Source organism: Dromiciops gliroides, chromosome 1 (genome assembly GCF_019393635.1).
Source record: "Dromiciops gliroides isolate mDroGli1 chromosome 1, mDroGli1.pri, whole genome shotgun sequence".
NCBI lineage: Eukaryota > Metazoa > Chordata > Mammalia > Microbiotheria > Microbiotheriidae > Dromiciops > Dromiciops gliroides.
In genome coordinates, this window is record NC_057861.1 from 143,742,974 (window position 1) to 143,760,242 (window position 17,269).

Genomic DNA, 17,269 nt, shown 5'->3' on the forward strand with positions numbered 1-17,269 from the left:
ACATAATATTATATACATATGCAAATATAATACAATGCAATATGATATAATATGTATAATTAGTATAATATAATATATAAAATATATACATACAACACAGGATAATTTTATTGGGGGGAAGCACTAACAGCTATGGGAATACTAATGAAGAAACAGACTCAGGGAGAGCTATCACATATCTAGTAAGTAAAGATTATCAAACCCAACCAGGACTCCAGTCAAGTCCACTGGTTTTGGCAATAGAGAAGAGTTACACAGAATAAAGACACGGATGCCTGAGAGGTATGGGAAATTAGAAAAAAGTAGGTAGCCAAAGTTGCTTGAAACACAATCTATATAGAGGAGAGATGGATATTAGCAAATGGATAAAAAGAGTAAATGAAGTCTGGAGAGTTCAGAGATCATTGAAAATGGTGAGGGTGGCAGAGGTGGAAAAGATCAATGCATAACTCTGACCTATTCATGACCATCTTTATATAACCAACATCCAGGTTCTATGCAAAGAGAGTCTTCATAGACACAGATTTCACGTATATGGGATTTTCCAAACAAATCCAAAGTTAATGGAATTTGGCTGGTTTGTTGCTATGGAGAGGATGAAAACTGGATGATTAGAAAGGTATAAGCAGGAGAGTCTTTTCTGAGGTAGGAATATTTGTGCTTTCAAAATAAACAAGTTGCATTTTAAATATATTATTTAAAAGCCAGTTTATTATTGTTTGTATTCTAAAATCAGTTCATGAGTAAATTAAGGATGAAATTGCTTTACATTTTTATTTTTAATTATGAATTTAATAAAAATGACCATTTCAATATACAAAAAAAGAAAAAAACATAAAACTATGGGTTTCTGTTACATAGTATTATAAATGACATAGGTCCTGATTAGTGTGAATAATGAATTCCATGAGGTGGTAACATGCATTTGAATTCTGTTTGACATGATGATTACATAAAATATGGTAACTAGTTCCAACTCAATGAAAATATGCAGTGAAAATTCAAATAATGAGACCACAGGATTCATTATTTGCATTAATCAGGACCTAGTATATTAAACTTAATAGGACAATAACAAACTTTTCCTCTTATCTTCATTTCTGAACTTCCTTCTGCTCTCATCTCTGTATTTTAAAAATGTTTCATTGATGCTCTTTTCTTTTTCTTTTTTTATCACTATCACTTCCCACCAATTCTTTTCCCAATCCCAAAATAGTTCTTTTTATGAACAGACACTTACTATGTCTGTAAATGTATACATCATTCTACACCCCTAGTCTATTACCTCTCTTTGCCAAGATGTAGGAAGTATGACACATCTTCAGTCTTCTGGAGTTGTGTTTGGCCACAACCAATACCAACAGCTGATCAACTACCACCCAATGGGTAGGCAAGCCCAAGAATCTTGGACATGGTAATACTGTGCAGACCACTAGCACTGCTTCTAGCCAAACCAGAACAGCTATCATCAAGGGGAATAAACCTCAGTCAGTCAGTCAACTAACTAGTTATTTATTAAGTACATACTAGTGCTAGGCACTGTGCTAAACACTTAGGAATACAGTTTTATCCTTTCCATATGGTGGGAGTTAGGGGTGCCACATTCATCTGGAAAATCTGCATAAAAATTTTTGGCCCTCCCTTCCTAGCAGAGGAGCCTGAAAATTTTCTTTTTCTTTTATAGGGTATTTACAGCACCTTATTGTAAAATTTGGGTTGATATTATACAATACCATACATATGTTTTGTGCATTTTTGAATTTCTAAACTCTCCTACCTCCATAACTTATTTTTTAATAATAAAGAAAAGAAAAAATATTAAAACTGATCAGCATATGGATAAAGCCTGAAGTTTATATAAAATGTTTCTTATCCATTGACCCTGACCTCTACAAGGAAGCAAGGGAAGATGACTTCTTATATCTTTGCTCTGGGGTCAAGTTTGTTCTTTATAATTGTTCAACACTGAGTTCTGATAGTTTTGTGGTGGATGTTCTTTCCATTTACATTGTTATAGTCTGTATATTGTTTTCCTGACCCTTTGTACTTCACTTTGTATCAGTTCATGCAAATCTGTCCATGTTTCCAAGTTTTTCATCATGCTGTTCCTTACAGCACAGTAATATTCCATTATATTCATATGCCACAATTTGTTTAGCCATTCCACAGTCACCAGTTATCTACTTTGTTTTTAGATCTTTGGTGTAACAAAAAATGCTGAGGATATTGGTAATCACTCCCTGAATGCCGTTGGGGTAACTGATTTCCCTCATTACATTTAAGAACCAAAAGAAAAAGAAAAAAAAAATTAAACCTGGAAGACATCTTATCGGTCACCCAATTAAATTCCCTCATTTAGGGATGAGGAAACTAAAGTCCAGCAAAGTTGCATGATTTGCCTAAGCTCTCATTCCTATATAGTGGCCAAATGGACACCAGAACCTCCCAGACTCCCAGTTCAGTGCTATACAGATGAAATGCTGAGGCGTATATACAAATAAAAATTTGTATTTTAGACACCAGACTTAACTTTTTGTGTTCTTTCCTACTCTTTCAGTATCAATAGTCCCTTCTCAAAGGGGCTCAGAATCATAGTTTCTCCAGTAAAGAAAGAAAGCAATCTAATACATTCATCCATTCAGTTAACTTAAGAGACCTATTCTGTTAGGAAGACCAATGGCTAAGAGCTTCCATTTATATAGTGATGTTGCTTTCCTCACCCTATGAAAACATGATTCTCTCTCATTTTAGAGATGAGAAAACTGAAGCTTAGAGAGCTTAAATGACTTACTTATGGTCATATAACATAGTTGGTAAAGATCCGATCTAGGATTTAACCCAGATCACCTGCCCACAACTCTTTCTTCTTCATCATTCTAGAAGGATTCCTTATGGTAAAGTTTCCTCATTAGTTGGTGAAATGTTTTTGATTTAGGCTGATAGTAGAAAGAGAAGCACTGTATTTTCCCCTTCTTGACTTGAGAAATGTTATTTTAGAATAAGCCTCCATTTTGGTGTAAATGTCACTCTTCTTTAACATCTACCTATGTTTTACCTTCCTTTGCCAGATCTTGGTCAAGGTCAGCTAAAAGACACACAGAATCCACTGTTTTTTGACCCATGAGGCTAACAATAGACAAGCAGATTAGAAAGTCTCTTCTCTCCCTGAAACACAGCAAATTATTCCCAAGGCCATGGGCTGGCTGACCAGTCATGAACCTAGCTGAGTGATTTTTTGTATCTTTAAATATCTGTAGGTTCTGTAACTTTGTTCTAATTCTTCTTATTGTCTCATGGAGTCACTGGAGATCTGTTTGCTCTATTTTGTTTTTTAGAGTTCCTTACTTGGTTAAGTTTTTCAACCAACCAAAGAAGTTAGGCAGGATGTTGATAACTGTTCTAAGTTGCTTTATCTGTATTATTACATGTGACTTTAGTGAGCAACAAATAGTTGCAAAATTGTAAATAAAAATTCCTTTTCTGTGCTTTTTCTCATTCCTTTCCTATGCCCCTCTCCCCCTTTATCTGTATTCTTGCTCCTAAGGCTTACAAGCCTTATCCTGGCTGGCCCAAGGATGTGTAGGATGCATTCCACAGCATGTCCTATCTAGGCTTGACCTGCCCTCCCCATCAAGTCAAGAATATAGTGGGCCCTTGTCAACTAAACTTACTGGTCCTATTTCTCACTTCCTCAGAACTCGGCTAAGTTTCTGGCGTATTAAAGTCTGATTAAGCAATTCATGTTGTTCTGCTAATGGCTAATAATGACTCAGTATTTTAAGGGATATTTGCAATGTCTTTACCTAAAGAACACATCTTTCTATAGTGAAGTGAGCAGAACCAAGAGAACATTGTGCAGGAACAGCATTATTGTTTGATGAAGAACTGTGAATGATGACTATTTTCAACAATACAATGATTCAAGAAAATCCAAAGGTCTATTGATGAAACATACTATTCACCTCCAAAGAAAAAACTGATATTGATGGAACAGACTGAAGCATGTTATTTTTCACTTTCTTTCGTTTTTTTCTTTTAATCAAGTTTTCTTGTACAAAATGACAAATATGGTAATGTTTTACATAATCATATATGTATAACCCATATCTAATTGCTCGTCACTTCAGGGAGGGGGAAAGGGGAGGGAGGGAAAGAGGGTTAAAAATTGGAACCCAAAACTATAAATAAAAACGTTTATTATTACAAAAAACTCACCTTTCCCCTTTTCATATTTGATATAACCATTTTAAAGATGTAAAAATCCACAAAAATCTAAAGTGAAATGAAATCAGTGGACCTCATTCCATACTTGATATTCAAACAGATAAGAATCTGGCTACCTTGAGGGACAATGGGTTTCCCTAAAACCCCTATTTATGTTGTAGTCAAGAAAGGCCAAACATGAGTTAGTCAGATGCTGAGCTATTATGGAAAAGAGGAGAAAAGAGTAGATGACTTCTCATAACCTCAGATCTTCTAAGGGCACATAGTTTTGAACAGGTATATATAACTGTTTGGAAATAAACCAATGTATAATTAGAATTCTCAGAGTTCTTTTGTCCTGATTTACTCTTACCAACACCCATGATCATATGTTCATGACCAGAATGATTGTAGGGTATGTGAAGGCTGAGTCAGCTCACTCAGTTTCCAGATTCCTAATGTTCGGCTGCTTAATCTGGGAGCTGAATCAATGTGATTTGATGATGATGAATGTAATAGATTTGTCTTCTTGACAATAAAGGGATAGACCAGTGCACAACCCAATGAAAATTGGATGAACATGTTTGTATTTGCTCAAAACTAGTTCTTTATCAGGAAACACAGCCTGTCACTTTTAATTCTCATAGAAAGTATAAATGGGAAGCATAATAAATGAAAGTGACTGTACAGAGCTCCCAGAAAATAACTACACTGATTTGGGTTAAGAAAAAATCTGGCAGAAAGAATTGAGTAAGGCTGTCCTATAGCAATTGCTTAATTGCTACCTTTTCAAAATCATTGATGGTCTTACAAGAAATAATACTTCCAGTATCTTTCTCATAGGATTATAAGGTTTGTAAACCTTAAAGTGCTATAGAAAAGTGACTTAATTGTAGTAATTATGCTATGGGCTGACATTATATAAAATCTAAATAATGGTTGGATAACTGTAAAGAAAGGCATTTTGGCAAAAGTGAAACTAGAGGGCTGGCTTTAGAGTCAGGAAGACCTGAGTTCAAGTTCTGACAACATTCATTAATGATGTGACCATATGCTCTGGACAATTCTGTATAATTTTAAATTTCAGACAAATTGCTTATCTTCAGAAATGGAGGCAACTTTTACCCAGATGAAATCATGTTTGGACCCAAAGTAAAAGGATGAATGGCAAAGTGATTGGTCAAAGTAATGTTTTTCAAACTTCTTTTCACTTATCTTCAAGTAGACTTCAATACTTTGAAGAGTTATGATTTTATCACTGTGGGCAGGTAGTACTTCCATTTAAGTAGGTCCCAATAAGTAGTAATGGGTCTTTGAGAACTGGCTGAATTAATATATAATCACTATGTAATCAACCTGATGATGAATCTCTCCAAATTTTGCTCCTACAGTTCTCAAATGACATTCAATCTGTTGCCATGCACAAATCTAAGGGTCTTTCTAGCTTCATAGGACTACATCATGAGAAAGCAAAAGCCCAAGACTTTTGTGAAGATTAGTTAAATATGTAAGTCTGGAGAAATTTATCAGATCCTTGTTATCCAAGGTACTGTTGATCTGACTTTGAAGTTAGGAAAAATGAGAACTTGTCTTGGCATGGTAAAAAACCAGCAAGATATGGCCAGTATGTATTCACACTGGAGGATAGTATATTTTTAAAAACTCTGGATAACTATGGTACGTGTGTTGAATTTTAAGATACTAAGCGGAGTACAAATGAATGGACTATAGGGAGAAGCAATGGAAAGTATGTTCACTTGGAATTCTCTAGTGTCCTGAGTACATGATTTCATCTTTTTTTAAAACATGATTTTTTCATCTTAACATGCATAAGACTTTTTCTTTGCACATGAAATGTATAGTTTTCAGGGAAAGGTTGCTTATCTCTCATTGAAGCCTTGTACAGATGGGGAAATTGCATTTATTTTTAATTCCAAAGGGACTGCGACCACAAGAGTGTATTTAACCTTTCTCATGTCTAATAATAATCCATTTCCCCCTCAAAACCAACCTAGAGATCTTCAGATTTTAGTGTTTTAACAGTTGCTATTAATGATTGTTATATCTAACATTTTATGGGGATAATTTAATCCTATTTCCTTTATTTTCTTCTTTTCACTGGAGTGATGGAAATGGATGGTCTATATCTCACTTCAAACAATATAGTTAATATCATATATTTAGAAAGAAAAGGCACCTGAATTTCTGGAAAATGTTGTGGTCCTGAAGTATGACTAGGCAAGGAAACTTCATGAAAATAAAAGATTCTCATCTAGGATTGAGGTTAGGAGCTAGACACAGTAGATTCCAGAGTAGAGTAATACCTTTTCTCTAATTCCATCATACTGTGCTCAAAATTAGTCAGTCCAAGAAAGTCTCCATAATTAACATACAGTTCTAGTCATCTACTTCCCCTCCATATTTCTGTATATACTCGGCACTGTGTGAATTTATACTTATTTCTATGTTGTAGAAACTCATTATGGGATGACTCATTATTATATGGATGCTGTGATTTATGTCCCTAAATAACTAAATTCAGTAAAAATCTGATTAGCCTATGTTAGTCTAAGCTCACTATCTATCAACATTATAGATCTCTTTTTACATATGCATTTTTGTTTGCCTCTATAGATTTTATGTTTTGTTTTTGTTTTTTTACAGGGCAATGGGGGTTAAGTGACTTGCCCAGGGTCACACAGCTAGTAAGTGTCAAGTGTTTGAGGCCGGATTTGAACTCAGGTCCTCCTGAATCCAGGGCTGGTGCTTTATCCACTGCGCCACCTAGCTGCCCCTTTGCCTCTATAGATTTTAAAGCTAAAATTTCCCTATAACTGTCTTCATAGCACAACATAAATTCTAGATTACCTTCTATTTAAATTGTTATGTATTTTGAATTAATGAAGCCTGAGATTTTATTGCATTTAATTAGTGTGACAGGACTCTTTAAGATTGTACTTGCAGAGTGTAATTCAGTAATTCAGGTCTTTTTTTTAAATATAAAAACTTTATTTTACTGATGATCTCACAGGAATCAGTTCAGGAATTACAGAAGTTCTCAGCAGATATCTGAAGGCAGGTAGCTTCTTTTAAAATTATTATTATCTGTAGTGCTTAGTACAGTGCCATCTGCATTGTAAATACTTAATACGAATTTTTTCAATGATTTATCTGTCATACAATGTAGTGGCAATCTCCAGATTCAATTAGTGTGGTACTCTATGCTATGCCAATGCATTTTTAGGGCAGTATGAAAATTAAATATGACAAGCAAGTGTTGTTCTTTACTGTCTCATGCTGGAAATCAGAATTCCATAATAAAACAGAAAATGCATGGCATTTAAAAAATGACACATATGCCTACAACTATCATATTTTCCTGTGTTCTTTATTAGGGGCTAGAAACTTTAGAATATTTTTTTCTTCACAAGAGGGCGCTCTTTTCTATTGCTTGCAAAAGCAATGCTCAAAGGGTGGCAAAATTTGGACTTGTTACAATTATCTTATTTTAGTAACTGAGAAAACACATACTGCATTATTTCTCATGGAAAGTACTTTTCTGTGTCTAGACCAATGATTTTATCAGTGTAGGGAGTTGCAGATGAGGCTATTCCTTCTATGAATGCAGATCAACAACTGTTGTTTCATAGTTGTGTGGGAAGAGAAATTAAGTAACTTTCCCCAAGTCAAACAATCAATATCCAGGTAGTTTGGGTTCTTGGGCGTGCTCATTACCTGCTACACACCATTCTTCTTCTTCTTTTTTTTTTTGGGGGGGGGGTGAGGCAATTGGGGGTAAGTGACTTGCCCAGGGTCACACAACTAGTGTCAAGTGTCTGAGGCCGTATTTGAACTCAGGTCCTCCTGAATCCAGGGCCGGTGCTTTATCCACTGTGCCACCTAGCTGCCCCTCACACCATTCTTCTTAAAGACATCTTAGGAAAATTTTAGTTTTGTGAAGCATTTTACTTGCACTGTACCACAGTAAGTACTAGCACTTTTCAAAGGCTCCCAAGAAATGGAGGAAAAACCCATTCTCTCCTTTTTTTTTTTTTCTTAATAATTTTGAAGAAATTCTAGATGGCTCAATGTTGCCAGGGTTAAACAGTTTCTTTCCAGCGAAGCATTACTCAGTGGTGTCTGATATCCAATAAAATGTTGTCATTCCTTAGTGACATACCACTCCAGTTTCTTTGACAAGAAAACCCCAAATGAGGTCACAAATTGTCAGACACAAGTGAAACGACTCAAAAACAAACCATGTAGCAAAAAATTCACCATATTTACCAAATGTAAAGTATAAAATTGAGTTGAAGGTGGTGTTAACTTAGTAAAAACTCATTTACCTATAGATGTTCCAGAGCAAGAATTAAGTGCATTATCATCAGTGTGTCAGAGACCTGGATTCAAAGTCCAGACCTCACATTTTAGGCAAGTCACTTAATGTTTCTGAACAAGTACCTTCATCTGTGAGGGAATCATACTTGTACTATCTCGTAGCATTGTAAAGCAAACACAATGGAAACTTCAAAGTGCTAAATAAATGTGAGCTATTATTACATGCTTCTTGGGCATCAATTCACAGGTTTGGGCATTAGTTTGACACACACAAACAATGTAGGATCCTGCTACACTTTGATAGATTTGTTGTTCAGTTGTGTCCAACTCTTTGTGACCCCTGGAATAGAAATACTTCTGATAATTAGAATTTGTTCTATGATTATTTCTCTTTGTGTGTGTGTGTGGGGGGGGGGAGGCGCAATTGGGGCTGAGTGACTTGCCCAGAGTCACACAGCTAGTAAGTGTCAATGTTCTGAGGCCGGATTTGAACTCAGGTCCTCCTGATTCCAGGGCCAGCACTCTATCCACTGTGCCACCTAGCCACCCCCTATAATTATTTCTCGAATGAATATTCTTTGATAATATTTGTCCAAATTTTACCACTCAACCCTTTTTTCCAGTACACAGGATCGTGGGAATTGTGTAACTATCCAAATTCACCCTGCTGTATACATTAACTTTCATTAAACTGAGACTCTTAAAGAACTGACAAAATTTTATAGTAGTGTGTAGCAAAAATCAACTGGGATTCATTCATTTACTCATCCATTACATAAACATTTATTTAATTCCTACCACTTGTAATAAATTGTGCTGGGTGCTATGAGGTATTCAAAGTACATGTGATCCTTGGAATTTTCAGTCTCATAAAGGTGACAAGGAATAGACAATTAACTACAACACAAAATAAAATGTGAATTTTGGCATTTTTTTCCCTTTTGGTCTGGATCTATGAAGAAACTCCTATTTATGTAGGTTGGCACTTTCTTTGCAACTTTTAGGCTTAGACATTTGTCTACATCACCTGAGACAGAGAACTAATATTATAAAGTTCATCTTAACAAAGAATTTGATGCTGTGAGAGAAGATGATCCATTATCTGCATTAAGAACTCTGGCAGGGAGCAGCTAGGTGGCGCAGTGGATAAAGCACCAGCCCTGGATTCAGGAGTTCCTGAGTTCAAATCCGGCCTCAGACACTTGGCACTTACTAGCTGTGTGACCCCGGGCAAGTCACTTAATCCCCATTGCTCCGCAAAAAAAAAAAAAAAAAAGAACTCTGGCAGAGAACAGTGAAGACCTCTCTCTCATTCTGCCTCGGGGAGTATATCAGCTCCTAACTCTGCCTCCATCTGTTAGACCTCCAGGGAGATTCACCATGCCAAGTATAGCAATAACAGTAGCTGGGAGGGCAAACATGATTCAATAATTAAATTTGATAAAACATTTATTAATCACTTATTATGTGCCATGCACTATGCTAACTGCTGGGGGTACAAAAGAAGGCAAGACAGTCCCTTCCCTCAAGGAGCTCACAATCTGAAAGGGGAGACAACATACAGATATATACAAAGCAAGCTATATACAGAATAGGAAATAATAAGCAGAAGGAAAGAACTGGAATTATGAGGGATTGCAGAAGGCTTCCTGCAGGACGTGGGATATCACTTGGGGCTTAAAGGAAGCCAGAAAGATCAGTAGTTGGAATGGAGGGAGAGCATTGCAGTTATGGGAATCAGTCAGAAAAAATGCCCAGAACTGAGATAGAGTGTCTCATTAATGGAACAGCCAGGAAGTCAATGTCTCTGGGAAGAAGAGGACAGAAGAGTAGGTGTTGGGGAGTAAGGTGTCAGAGACTGGAAAGGTAGGAAGGAGCTAGGTTATGAAGAGCTTTGAATGGCAAACAGAATATTTTGTAATTATTCCTGGAGGCAAAAGGGAGCTACTAAAGTTTATCAAGTAGGGAGTGACATCAGATCTGCACTTTAGGAAAAAAACCTTTAGTGGCTGAATGGAGAATGGATTGAAGAGAGACTTCAGGCAGGAAGACCCTTCTATTGCAGTAATTCAGGTGGGAAGTGATGAGAGCCTGTACTGGAAGGGTGGCAGTGTCAGAAGAGAGAAGCAGGTTTGAGAGATGTTGCAAAGGTGAAATCAATAGTTCTTGGCAATAACTTGGATGGGGGGGGGGGGGGTGTGAGGGGGTAGAGACATCGAGGAATCCAGGATCACTCTTAGGTTGTGAGCCCAAGGATGGTGTCTCCCTCTATAGTAACAGGGAGGAGACTTTAGGGGGAAAGATAAGGAGTTCTATTTTGGATAAGTAGAGTTTAAGATGTCTACTAGGGGCAGCTAGGTAGCGCAGTGGATAGAACACCGGCCTTGGATTCAGGAAAACCTGAGTTCAAATGTGGCCTCAGACACTTGACACTTAACTAGCTGTGTGACCCTGGGCAAATCACTTAACCCTCATTGCCCCCCCACCCCCCCAAAAAAGATGTCTAGATGTCTACTAGCCATCCAGTTAGAGATGTGAGACAAGGAAGGCAGATGTGACAATCATCAGCATAAACATGGTAATCATATGTATGAGATCAGATGAAATGACCAAGCAGTATAGAGGGAGGAGAGAAGGGGCAGAAGGCACAGTGTTCATTCACTAGCAGCTGCTGCCCCCCGAGGAAAGCGTGACAGCTCCTTCTACCCCTCTCCTTCCTAAATAAGCATTTTCTCCACCCGGGGAGCCAGGCTTTCCACCCATTGGCCATTTCTCCAGACCCACTTCGTGGGATGACAGATTTAGAGCTGGGAGGGACCTCAATCAAATCCCAGGGTTCCTCATCTGGGGTTCGTGAATTTTAAAAATACACCTGCGATTTAACATAATCATTTCCCTTTGTAATCCCACGTATTTTGAGCTGCTTTTTTTGGTGCGTGTTACTTTCGTCGGCCTGGGGAAGTCTGTGGGCTCCTCCGAATACATGGGATTACAAAGGAAAACAATTACGTCGAATTATAGTTAGGGGAAGTATAAAGCGCTGTGCCTGGAATCAGGAAGACCCAACTTCAAGTTTTGTAAACCTTTAAGGAACTACACAAATGCCAACTGTGGTTTAAAAAAAAGTCCAACCCCTCATTTACAGAGGATGAAGAAACTGCGGCCCAACGTATCCCAAGATTCGAACCCGCATCCTCCAAGTCCAAATTCGGCGCTTGGTCCGTCCGTCACCTACGAAACGAGGGACTTGGCCTAGATCTCCTGGAAGAACCTTTCCCGGGTTCACGCCAGGAACCTTCATCACGTCCCCTCCAGGATCCTCGCCGCTCCGGACATCTCCCGGTCTGTTTTCCCTATTCCCGGGCTGGGTCTCGGAGGGAGAAGACCGGGCGACGAGCTTTCCCAACACATCCATACCGCCATTAGCCACAGCGACTAACTACTTCCCCTTGTCACCGGCTCGCCTCTGACGCGCTTCCGCTTCCGGTCCCGCCCCTGAAGAGCGCTGCATTGTGGGAGTTCCTTCCTTTCTCGCTTCCCGGCCATCTTGGCGGCAGGTCTCTGGTGAGTGGGCCTCTGTGGGCTCGGGGATGGCGTGGCACTGGGGGTCGCGCAGGGTCGCGGGTTGGAGCGTTCCAGAAGCTAAGTGTCCCCCTCTGTCTCTCCATGCTCCAGGCTGAGGGTCCTCCCGCACCGCAGGCAGGAAGATGGTGGCCGCAAAGAAGACGGTGAGTGGGGCGGGCCCGAGCCGCCGGCGGCCTCCACACGTGGAGCGAGCCCGGCTCCAGGAGCCTCACCCGGGGACCCACGGGTGGGATCGGTAGGGAGTGAAATCACCTCCCAAACACATACAAACCCCATCTCACCCCGCACACTCGCGGGCGAGATTTCCAGGGTCGAGAAGAGCGAAAGCCGCGTCCGGATATGGGAAGTCCGGGCTGGGAGGCTTCCAGTGCCCCGGGCGCGGGACCTTCAGGCCCGGCCGCGCGTTGGGGTGGGGTTGGGGCAAAGGGGTGCCGGACTTATAACAGTCACATGTCTCCCGCAGAAAAAGTCGCTGGAGTCCATCAACTCGAGGCTCCAGCTGGTGATGAAAAGCGGCAAATACGTGCTAGGCTACAAACAGACCCTGAAAATGATCAGACAAGGCAAAGCCAAACTGGTCATCTTGGCCAACAACTGCCCAGCCTTGAGGTAAGCAATTCTTGTGGCAGGCGGGCTGTGCGCTTTGGGCACCCCCAGCAGAACCTAAGATGGAATATCTCCTCGGGGGGTCTCTATCCATTGCTGCTTTGGGGTGGAGGGGGGGCGCGTTGTAGGGTAGGAGAGTGTCTGATGAAAGAGCCGGGAAGACCTAGACTCAAGTCTGACTTGAAACACACCTAATAACTGTAGGATCCTGGGCTAGTCAATCTCTCTGAGCCTTCATTTACCCAGAGCAAAATAAGTATCATATATGCCTTCCTCACGTGTTTACTAGAATCAGATCACTTGAAGCATGTAAAAGGCAAAGTTTTAGGTCAATATCAGCCTATTTGAAAACTTTGAAGACCCGGTTTCATATCCTGCCCTTGAAGCATACTGTCCATGTGACCGGAACTTAAACTTTCTAAGCCTCCTTTACCTTATATATAAAGTGAGGATAACATATGCAACACCTACCTTAGAGGGTTTTGAGAAAAGAATTCGAGACCTAAGAAATTGTGCTTAAAATTAGGATCTGACGATACAAGCTAGTCTTACTTTGCAGGTTTTTGCCGTTGTCGCTGTGAGATGGTGGTTTTAAGCTACTTCGTAGAGTTGGCATTTTGGAAGCTGGAAGGAAATACTTAGATTGTTCGTTTTAAAACTAGCCATTTTATTGGCTGATTTGTAGATTTGGAAACTGGTATATGTAAAGTATGCTCTCTGCACTGTGAATGTCATCTTTTTTTAAAGATTTGGAATATCAGAGCTGTAAGGGATCCTGTTTGCTTTGTATATTAGGCACTTAATAGATGGTGAAATGAGTTTAGTTTCTTTCTCTGTAAAATGAGAGGTTTAGACCACAAATAAGGTTTGCAAAACACTTTACAAATATTACTTCATTTTATCCTCACTGGCATACTGGGAGATAGCTGTTAATATCCTTATTTACTGAGGAAATGAGGTAAATAGAGGTTAAGTGATAGGGACACACTGAGGCAGGATTTGAACTGCTTGTCTTCTGGTTTCTAAGTCCAGTGCTCTACTTTGCCACCCACCTAACTGCCTCACATGATCTCTGAGGCTTATGAAGGGGTAAAAAAATGTACTAAAGCAGTGATGTCAAGCATAAATAAAATATGGTTTAGACTACATGTAAAACCACATTTGACATCTTTTTAATTATTTTTATTTTATTAAATATTTCCCAATTATATTTTAAGCTGGTTCAATCAGGGTGTTTGATAGCTGTACCAAAGCAATATTGTATGTAGATTTAAATTTTGAAGTATGCAGAGATTTAACTGGTCCTAGGAAAACTCTCACCCATGGACAACATTTCTCAAACTTTTTGGAGGGAATGTAAGACCTAAAGAAACTTAAAAGGTAATTTTTACATCCTCATGGATCTCTTCCTTCCCAATTGGCTGGCTTTTTATTCTTTAAGTTCCCTTCAAAGACTACTTGTGTGTGAAACCTCTGACCACTTGCATTCAAAGTGGATGGCTTTACTTTCACTGGGAAACTAGCACTTTTTGCCTGTGTCATTCATTGGTCCCTTATAACACTTGTAATGCTAAGCATTCATATGCTTTAGTGTATATATTGTGTCATCATCTAGATTGTAGGTTGAGTACTGCCAGTCAATAAGCATAAGCACCTAGTATGTGCCAGGCACTATGCTAAAACATTAGAATAGGAATCCTCAGCCTATTTCAATCCTTTTTCTATCTCTTTCCATGTTTGGCACATAATACACATTATTCATTAAATCCCTCTTGCATCGTCATCTGTATCTCCTGGCTTCCTTGACTTCCTTCACATCCCAGCTAAAATTTCACTTAATACTATTTCCAGTTTATTGTGTATCTTGTTCATACATATTTACTCGATTGTTGTCTTTCCTATTAGACTGAGCTTGAAAGCAGGGAACTATCTTGATTTTCTGTCTCCCCAGTTCTTAGCATAGTGTTATTGTTCAGTCTTGGCTGACACTTTGTGACCCCATTTGGGGTTTCTTGGCAAAGATGCTGGAGTGGTTTGACATTTCCTTCTCCCCCTCATTTTATAGATGAGGAAACTGAGACAAACAGGGTTAAGTGACTTGCTCAGGGACACAGCTAATAAGTGTCCAAGGCTGGATTTGAACTCAGGAAGATATCTTCCTGACTCCAGGCATGGCACTCTATCCACTGTGCCCCCTTAGCACAATGCCTTGCACGTAATAGGCACTTAACTAACACATGTCCATTGACTCTGCTATATGCAATTATTTGAATGTCCTGCATCTTATACTGAACTGAATGGATATTAAAAGTGGTATATTTTTTAGTTAGGAAAAATAGTGAAACTTAATTCTTTTTCTTTTCAACAAACTTTAAGTACTACATGCATAAAACTGTTAATGTACTGAGGGCAAAGAATAATACATGGGCCCTTCATCGAGGTGGTAGGAGAGATTCCATGAACAAATGAAGGTTCGCCGGGAATAGACAGGAAGAAGCAATTTTCAAAGGAATAAGGGAAGGTCTGACGCTAAGACTAGCCCTTGAAAAGATAGGTTAGCAGGAAAAACTGAGATAGGGGAATGGTGTAAGAAAAGGAACAGGCAGGCAAATGTAGGACCTGCTTTGGAAAAGGTAAGTTGTGAAGTATGATAGAGTTTGGTCTTTATTCAGCAGGCAGTGGCAAAGTTTCATTTGCCTAAAAGGGCTAATAATGTCATTTATCTTCAGGAAATCAGAGATTGAATATTACGCTATGTTGGCCAAAACTGGCGTACATCACTACAGTGGCAACAACATTGAATTGGGTACAGCATGTGGGAAGTACTACAGAGTTTGTACACTGGCTATCATTGATCCAGGTATGTTTATTTAAGGAGTCCAGCTTACCTCTCCACGTGTACTACATAGCATCCCCTTTCTAAACTTGATAGTTTATTTCATTGGATAATGTTTAAGAACTTAAGGGAGCCAATACATGGGTGATTAATCAACAAGCCTGTGTTTAAGCACTTGCTATGTGCCAGGAGCCCTGCTAAATTAAATCTCAGTTATGAATGAGGGTTGTAGATGCTTAAAAACAAACTCTACACACCTTTAAAAACTTACCTTATGTGACTTAGCATAAGAAGTAGTTACTAAGGCAGTGCTGTGGTCGACAAGGGGTAAATTAATGGCATAGTTTTCTGGTGAAGGATTAGTGAGTACAAAAATTCTGGGCTGCTGAAGTTTTTGTGCTTATTTTAGAACAATAGGGCTTTTTCAAGAGACTAGCTTTTATACATGATATAAGGAATTGGTGGTTAGGAAGGGGAATTGTAAGTATCACTAGTGCCTTGAAAAGGTAAGGAAATAATTAGCTCCAGAATAAAATAGGCAGCCTAATGATTGCAGCGGAGTTTGGTTAAGTGTGTTGCGAATATTCTCGCTGGCCTGATATTATTGTGATCTGGTCAGGCTAGACATTCGCTAAATTAAGACCATGCATTGTGTCTCCAGAACTAGTTCTCTTCCCTAGTTTTGGTTTTATAAATGCTGGTAACAAACAAAAGGTAAGGTGTATTTATTTTTGGTTTGACTACTGTTTGCTTCTGGGAATAGAAACTGGGGTGTTTTTTAGTTTTTTTTTTTTCAACTCTGAGAGAAATGAAGATTATTCTTGGGTATATAACAGTGTTCCTTCCCTTAAAAGGGAAAGTGGGCAAGCCTTAATAGTTGTGTAACGATTGGAACTTACTACTAGAGCTGCACAAGAGAGGCCACAAGGTGTCCAAGTCAAAGTAAAATTGTAATTTTCAGGGAGAAAAACCTAAGAAAAACATTTGTTTCCTTTTGACTGCCAGTGATGATAAGCTTAATAGTTTTCTTCAGTTGTTTTTGTGTAAATTGTAACATTACTTTGTTTTTTAAATTTTCTAGGTGATTCTGATATCATTAGAAGCATGCCAGAACAGACCAGTGAAAAGTAAACTGTACAAAAGCATTCTTTAATAAACTGGCCAAAGCTTGTTTTAAAAAAGTTGTATGTATTACTATTTATTTTCTCTTGTAGAAATGAAATCTGTTTGCTTTATCTCTTTATTCCTGTTCACAGACTTTATTTTTTTACTGCATTCTTTTCCCATACTAGTCTTTGTCAGTTAATAGATGTTGAGTGCATGCTACATGTACAAACCCCTGAAACCTCTTAACCAAAATTTAATCTTCAAGAACATTTATGATAGCTTTTAATGAGCAGCAAAAGTGTTTAAAATCTGTATCTCTGGCTCTTATCCCAGTTTAGTCAAGGTTCATTCAGAGGTTGAGGTTCTAATGTACAAAAAAGAAGTATCTTATATGATACAAGAGTTCAGCAAAATGAAATACATTGACTGGCGTTTTATAGTGTTCCAAATGAGTGGGATGGGTGGGGTACTGCAAAGATGGGAGGAATTGTGTTTTATGTCTCTTTGGGGTCCAAGATTGGTTGGTATTTAGCATTAAAATGGTTTTGTTGTTTACAGAGCACTTTTAAGTGTAGGACAGGAATGGGAGAAAAA

General features: G+C 38.8%; 1 protein-coding gene and 1 non-coding gene across 2 annotated transcripts; both read left to right on the forward strand.

Annotated features, from left to right (window-relative positions):
- Window positions 1-12,006: 12,006 nt before the first annotated feature.
- Window positions 12,007-16,749, forward strand: RPL30 (ribosomal protein L30). Its single transcript, XM_043975566.1, has 5 exons — window positions 12,007-12,105; window positions 12,217-12,269; window positions 12,590-12,735; window positions 15,462-15,592; window positions 16,650-16,749. The coding sequence occupies exons 2-5, from the start codon at window positions 12,249-12,251 to the stop codon at window positions 16,697-16,699; spliced, it is 348 nt and encodes a 115-aa protein (XP_043831501.1). The 5' UTR covers window positions 12,007-12,105; window positions 12,217-12,248; the 3' UTR covers window positions 16,700-16,749.
- On the forward strand, window positions 16,144-16,277 carry LOC122737756. The gene has a single exon (XR_006354535.1). It is a non-coding gene; the product is annotated as a small nucleolar RNA SNORA72 (small nucleolar RNA).
- Window positions 16,750-17,269: the final 520 nt, after the last annotated feature.